This window comes from Neoarius graeffei, chromosome 19, assembly GCF_027579695.1.
Source record: "Neoarius graeffei isolate fNeoGra1 chromosome 19, fNeoGra1.pri, whole genome shotgun sequence".
Taxonomy (NCBI): domain Eukaryota; kingdom Metazoa; phylum Chordata; class Actinopteri; order Siluriformes; family Ariidae; genus Neoarius; species Neoarius graeffei.
This window is the reverse complement of record NC_083587.1, coordinates 19,541,856-19,549,548: the sequence shown is the minus strand read 5'-3', so window position 1 is coordinate 19,549,548 and position 7,693 is coordinate 19,541,856. Positions and strand designations below refer to the sequence as shown.

The 7,693-nt window shown below is 41.6% G+C and overlaps 1 protein-coding gene across 1 annotated transcript; it reads right to left on the bottom strand.

The window, feature by feature from the left end:
- Positions 1-581: 581 nt before the first annotated feature.
- Positions 582-7,322, bottom strand: LOC132867078 (acyl-coenzyme A thioesterase 9, mitochondrial-like). Its single transcript, XM_060899801.1, has 5 exons — positions 7,268-7,322; positions 7,096-7,181; positions 6,912-6,999; positions 4,680-4,830; positions 582-835 (listed from the first exon to the last, which is right to left on the bottom strand). The coding sequence occupies exons 1-5, from the start codon at positions 7,310-7,312 to the stop codon at positions 777-779; spliced, it is 429 nt and encodes a 142-aa protein (XP_060755784.1). The 5' UTR covers positions 7,313-7,322; the 3' UTR covers positions 582-776.
- Between the last annotated feature and the right edge of the window lie 371 nt (positions 7,323-7,693).

Genomic DNA, 7,693 nt, shown 5'->3' with positions numbered 1-7,693 from the left:
GTTATAGTAAAAAAAAAAAAAAAAAATCCTGGCATTTCATAGGTGATGTGCACACGCTAAGAACGTGAAACTTTGATTTACTGTGCTGACACCCTTCCGTTCCAAAGTAACTTTATTCTCATAATGGTGAATAAGTGCACTTGAAGTTTTCTTTTACTGGGACCATTGATCAAGATGCTCACAAGACAAAACTCATATTGCTTTCTTGCTTCATCCCTTCATTTACCTGCCAGCTATCCTAGTCCATGCGGTAACTTCTGGTAGCTAATCATTTTTTATTGTAATATACACGCACAAGACAACAACCACATAACATTGCTGTCGGGATGTGATACTGAAAAAAACTGGGAGAAAAAAAATATCACGGAGTGAAACATTTCAATCCATGATCAATTTAGTCTAGAAGTCAAAGACAGACAGACACTTTGGTTAACGAAGACACTCAGCAGCGTATCCATACAGCGATATAAAATACAAAACATCTCCTAATATCTTAATAATAAGTGCAATAGACACAGTCTAATACACTATTTTTGTAGTGAGTGTGTGTAAAAGTACAAGTGTTTAAAAAAAACGTTCAATGTTACTACGAGTATAAATATTTGTGAATATTTTGAATCTATATTTATAAATGAATAACGTATACATGCACACAAACAGAATCTGTCCAATGTAACATCGTCTCAGAAAAAGTGCAGTTGCATTCCTTTTGTTTGTCTGCTGCATTGCTTTGGAAGACATCATCTTTTATGGACACATCGTACGCATAATGTTCTTTACTGGCTCTTCATTGTCTCATCAAAGTGTCTTTTCCCATCCCGATAGAGCATGGACTCTAGAGGAGACAAAAACAGATATTAAAAACATCATTTCGAGTTCTGTGTTAATCCATATAAACAACATCATCATCACAGAAGGCTCTCAGATTCATAATCCAGAAAGAACTCCTATCTTAATTCATACACTACCGTTCAAAAGTTTGGGGTCACTTTGAAATGTCCTTATTTTTGAAAGAAAAGCACTGTTCTTTTCAATGAAGATCACTTTAAACCAGGGGTCACCAAACTTTTTTCTCTGGGGGCCACATTGTCGTTCCTGACTGTGATGGGGGGCTGGGGTCGGGTCAGCTATATCACATAGAATTGTATGACCCAGACAAATATGACCACCAGCAGGCCTCATTGTGTAGTAGAGATTACTAGCCTGGCACGGCCATCCCCACTACTATATCCCCACTACTATATCCCCGCTACTATATCCCCCACTACTATATCCCCCACTACTATATCCCCCACTACTATATCCCCACTACTATATCCCCGCTACTATACCCCCGCTACTATATCCCCGCTACTATATCCCCGCTACTATATCCCCCACTACTATATCCCCCACTACTATATCCACGCTACTATATCCCCGCTACTATATCCCCGCTACTATATCCCCGCTACTATATCCCCCACTACTATATCCCCGCTACTATATCCACGCTACTATATCCCCGCTACTATATCCCCGCTACTATATCCCCCACTACTATATCCCCCACTACTATATCCACACTACTATATCCCCCACTACTATATCCCCCACTACTATATCCCCGCTACTATATCCACACTACTATATCCCCGCTACTATATCCCCGCTACTATATCCCCCACTACTATATCCCCCACTACAATATCCACACTACTATATCCCCCACTACTATATCCCCCACTACTATATCCCCGCTACTATATCCCCGCTACTATATCCCCGCTACTATATCCCCCACTACTATATCCCCGCTACTATATCCACACTACTATATCCCCGCTACTATATCCCCGCTACTATATCCCCCACTACTATATCCCCCACTACTATATCCACACTACTATATCCCCCGCTACTATATCCCCCACTACTATATCCCCGCTACTATATCCCCGCTACTATATCCCCGCTACTATATCCCCGCTACTATATCCCCCACTACTATATCCCCCACTACTATATCCTCGCTACTATATCCCCGCTACTATATCCCCCACTACTATATCCCCCACTACTATATCCACACTACTATATCCCCGCTACTATATCCCCGCTACTATATCCCCACTACTATATCCCCACTACTATATCCCCGCTACTATATCCCCGCTACTATATCCCCACTACTATATCCACACTACTATACCCACACTACTATATCAACACTACTATATCCACACTACTATATCAACACTTGATTCCTGGCACATATTTGTTTATCTTTACTAGTGGTTTGCAAAAGTAGTAATTGAGTCTTCACACTTTGTTTTAATTTGAAATACCACAGATAGTCCATTTATTTGTTTTCTAATAAAAATAACATCAAAGCTGTCAAGGGAAGAAACATCTGCCTATTTGAGGTGATTGACACTGGCAAAGATGAGTGGAAAATTATAAATTGTAGGTAGGCCTGTTGATATGATTAATAATATAAATAATAATTGTATGCAGCACTTAATAAAGGTCAAATAAATAGGCCTATAAAATAAATACATTTTAAAAAACAGTGAAATTATAATAATATGAGCAATAGATCACAGCAGTTGTGCTGTGTCCTGCACGTCATTGCTCTCATCCATGGCCAAAGCAAAAAACTCGAATTCTGACGCTTTCTCATTCAGCTGGTCATACACGTTGTCCCCCAAATCTTCGGTTCGCCTGGTCATAGTAGATGTGGAGAGACTCACCGTGTCGAGCGCATCCTTCTTGTTGGGACACACCTCCTCGGCCACAGCAAGCACGCATACTTTAACAAAGTCCCCATCAGTAAGCGGCTTTCCATGGGTAGCTAGTAGGTGAGCTACCTTATAGCCAGCTCGGACAGCAGCCTGGTTGATCTGGGTTTGGCGAAGGAATCCATTCTGTTGTGCAGCCAGTCCGCATTTCATCCTCCGAATCCTGTCTTCTCTTGTTTGCCCTCGCAAACTAACATACTCTTTGTGGCAGGTTTCGTAGTGACGACGCAGATTATATTCTTTGAAAACCGGCACACTTTCTTTACATACAAGACAAACTGCACGGTCCTTACACTCATAGTTCGAATTACGTGGGAGCCAATGGGAGCTGAGCTCCCATTCCCTCAGGCTCCCATGAAAGAAGCAAACTTAATTTTCTGTGGAAGTCTCTCAAATACGTCATATATCACCATAATAAGCTTGAATAGCCTATATCACCATATAAATATAAATAAAACTCATTTCATTTCCGATCACCATGCAGCCATAACTTTGTATTGAACGTGTTATTAAACCGCAACATGTACAGCTGTACTTCACCACCACACCACTATGCGCGCAAACTGAAATTTGCAGCCTGCGAAATCGAATGTGAAGTTAAGTCCGAAGAAGACTTGTCCTCTATCTCACAACGATCTTCCTTTGTTTAACAATATATATATATATATATATATAATATACAATATATATCTAATTTGTTTATATATATATATATATATATATATATATATATATATATATATGCAACACCGTGTGTGTGTGCGTGCGTGCATGCGCGCCTGTGTGTGAAAGCTGTGCACTGCAGTGCGCAAAAGTGCGCTGGTCCAGGAGAGCGAGTATGCATTGCTTTTTTTTTTTTTAAATAGAGACCCCCATAGGGTCAAATTTATAACTCGAACCCTGCTTACACTGAACGAAAAAATAATCGGTGGTCCACTGTTCTTTAAAAACTCTGCACTCTCTGTCAGCTTTTTGCTTACCGCTCGCCATTTTGCTGTCCTGAACACTGACAGTTCTCTGCGCGTGCGCTGCCTCTCACTGCTTGATTGCGAGCATATGACGAAAATTTGGAAAATATGAATAGTTCATTTTATAACTAAATATCAATTTAATTGATAAAATCAACAAAATACAAGATGCAGACATGTTATTATTTGCCAAAAAGCAATTTAAAAAAATAGGCCATGACCACTTTTGGGGATTGCCTCATAGGGCCGGTTCAAGTGATGGGGGGAAGAGGGGCTGGGGGGCCGGTCAAAGGGGGGTGGCGGGCCGGATCTGGCCCGCGGGCCGTAGTTTGGTGACCCCTGCTTTAAACTAATCAGAAATGCACTCTATACATTGCTAATGTGGTAAATGACTATTCTAGCTGCAAATGTCTGGTTTTTGGTGCAATATCTCCATAGGTGTATAGAGGCCCATTTCCAGCAACTCTCACTCCAGTGTTCTAATGGTACAATGTGTTTGCTCATTGCCTCAGAAGGCTAATGGATGATTAGAAAACCCTTGTACAATCATGTTAGCACAGCTGAAAACAGTTGAGCTCTTTAGAGAAGCTATAAAACTGACCTTCCTTTGAGCAGATTGAGTTTCTGGAGCGTCACATTTGTGGGGTCGATTAAATGCTCAAAATGGCCAGAAAAATGTCTTGACTATATTTTCTGTTCATTTTACAACTTATGGTGGGAAATAAAAGTGTAACTTTTCATGGAAAACACAAAATTGTCTGGGTGACCCCAAACTTTTGAACGGTAGTGTATGTAAGGTTATTCTTGTTATAAGGTTTTGCAGTTGTAAAGTGATGACTTCTTTTCTTGATCTCATTTATTCCATTCATCTTGAATTATTGTTACTACAACACACACACGGAGAGTGAAAAATAAAGACGCGAGATCTAACCTCCATAACTCTGCGGGACCACAGCTAGAACAGGCTTCTCGACTTGGAAGGTGAAGTGAAAGATGTTGGTGGTGTTGTGCTGCCGGGTCAAAGGGTCGAGCACCTCGGTGTGAACTCTGACCTGGACGTGGTGTCCTTCAGTGTAACACACCTGACGATGACAAAAAAACAAAAACACCAGAGTCTAGACACTTGCAGTTGAAAATCAATTAATAATGCAACTGTTAATAATCTTAAGCGCTTTTAGATGTGATCGGATTATCGTTTCTACTGTAACAGCTCATTCACAAGGACTAAAACTAAACACACTTAAATGTGCAGCTTCAAAACAAAGAAAAATGTAGTCGTTGCTAAGGTGAAATTTTTTTGTAAGGATGTTTATTATGGGCCAAAACAAAACAAAACAAAACTGTAGCTTCCTGCTGCATAATTTTTCTTTCACTGACTTAAAGAGACAGAAAATAGGGATGCTGATGAGTGAACGACTGTTTATATACCTGCTATAACGGCACGGACAGCGTTTATGGAGGACTGCGGGCTTGTTTATGCGGCCATGTTGCCAGGCGAGCTTTGTGTTTGCCAGCAACTGGCACAAGTGTACGCGAGCGACTGTAAGCCAAATTCAGTAAATATCTACAGATAAACTTGTAGAAGTTACATCTAAAAGAACAATGCCAGAGACCTGTAGTGCTTTTGGATGTAATAACAGACATGAAGATAAGCCTGGTTTAACTTTTCACCGCTTCCTGGCGAACCCAGAAAGACGAGAACAATGGCGAGCGGCAGTTAAACAGGAAGAAAAGCATTCCCATGTGTGTGGAGAACATTTTATACATCAGTTGGTGGGAAAGCTCTGTGCAACATGAAAATGTAGCTCTGGATGCGATATATTTTATGAAACCCCTAATGCTTGGCTCGACTAGCAGCATGTTCGTTATGCACCGGTAATGTAGATTCAGCTAAACACCATAAAATATGCTAGATCTAGGCCCTGGATTGTTTATTACTATTAGAAGGTCATGTTTTAGCTTACCTTTGTCATAATAAGGGATTTTTCTTTATCAGGAATTTCCCATAACATCTCATTTCATCTCATTATCTCTAGCCGCTTTATCCTTCTACAGGGTCGCAGGCAAGCTGGAGCCTATCCCAGCTGACTACGGGCGAAAGGCGGGGTACACCCTGGACAAGTCGCCAGGTCATCACAGGGCTGACACATAGACACAGACAACCATTCACACTCACATTCACACCTACGGTCAATTTAGAGTCACCAGTTAACCTAACCTGCATGTCTTTGGACTGTGGGGGAAACCGGAGCACCCGGAGGAAACCCACGTGGACACGGGGAGAACATGCAAACTCCACACAGAAAGGCCCTCGCCGGCCCCGGGGCTCGAACCCAGGACCTTCTTGCTGTGAGGCGACAGCGCTAACCACTACACCACCGTGCCGCCCTTTCCCATAACATTCCGGCACAAAACCTGCCTTTAAATATTGGTAGGCATCTGTACTTTTGTAAGTCTTTAGCATCTCCAGTGTAGGAATCCCAAAAACTAAATAGTTCAGGATGTCGTAGTGTCCCAAATCTGATAGCTGGTTTACCGAACACTTTTCAAGTGGAATAAAAACATTTGTGGGTAAATTACCTCTACCTTAATTTAAATTTTTTTTTATCTAATGTAAACTCAAGCACAGCGAAATTCCTCTTCTGCATTTACTGTAATCCATCTGAAGTGGTGAACACGCATACATGGGGGGGGGGGGGGGGGGTAGAATAAATAATAAATACGTGTGTGTAAATTATATGGATCTGTGATGCCTGCATGTTTCAGTTTTTGGATGTAACGCAATCTGCTGGTATAATATAGATTTTTTTTTAAAATCATTTCAGAGAGATTGTACTGACTGCAGTAGTTCTGATTTTCATTAACTGTCGCGACTGTTTCTTCGTTTGCCTGGCAATAGAATGGACGCTGCGTGGTAAACAAAAATCTGTGATGTCACTGAAAGGCCCCTATACAGCTCCACACCTTTAAACATAAATATAACCTGTTAGTGTTGGCAAACTTCTGTGGTACAAGAGAAATAAAGCACTTCAGGACGTGCTGCAATTTCAAATTAATCAAGTTTGAAATGGTAATAGTAACTCCACTTCATCCAACCACCCTGTCATTCATTATTTTCCTACAATACCTATAGTATAGGAGTGGTTTGCTTTTTTAATTCTACCTGTGAGGACAGCAGTAGCAGGGAGCCGATCTCCACCGGCTTGCGGAACATGACGTCATCCACTGCCACCAGGACCGGCCGACAACCACTGTGATAAATACAGCCATAGAAACGTCATCAGTAAACACAACACCGATCACTGAGTAAAAGTATGTGAAAAGATCAAAGCAGAGCTGAACCCTACACGAATGTACAGGCATTGGCCCAGCCCAGCTCATACGCCTTTCTCATCAGGAAACCACCAAATATCCGATTGAAGATGTTCCTCTCCTGGATTGCAGACACACAAACACACTAAAATTTCATCCCCCCAAAAAAAGTTACATTTTCATTCACATGGGTGGCTTCTGGCTGACCTGTGGATGGCAAATCACCAAGCCTTTTAACTTTGCGTCCTCCATCCATACAGAGTTGGGGGGAAGGATTCGACCCCGGAAGCTAACAGTTCTATACAGGAGAGGAAAAAAAAAAGTCACTCTCATTTTAGTATAAATATGGAGGTGATCATCCATATTGAATGAATGATATAATGATGAATGAATAATATATTGGACTTTTGTCCCCATCGGCGGGGGGGATCTGCAGGTTGGGATGTCTGTAAACCAATCAGGATGCTCTTTATCTAGCATGCGCTACATGAACAGGCACACACGCAGCCTCCCTCGTGCATTCCGTCATCTGTGCGATGCAGACATTAATGTTTCGCGTGCACGCTCTTGCTCGCTTGCTCTAGATTCCGGGAGATATTCTCCAATTTGCGGGTATCAGGGAGCCATTATCAA

Excerpts from the sequence above, each read along its gene's own strand:
- LOC132867078 (XM_060899801.1), bottom strand. The coding sequence starts at position 7,312 with ATGGAGGACGCAAAGTTAAAAGGCTTGGTGATTTGCCATCCACAG. Across the intron at positions 7,000-7,095 it reads GCCAATGCCTGTACATTCGT|TGGTTGTCGGCCGGTCCTGG; the intron begins GTAGGGTTCAGC and ends TATTTATCACAG. Across the intron at positions 4,831-6,911 it reads TGCTACTGCTGTCCTCACAG|GTGTGTTACACTGAAGGACA; the intron begins GTAGAATTAAAA and ends TGTCATCGTCAG.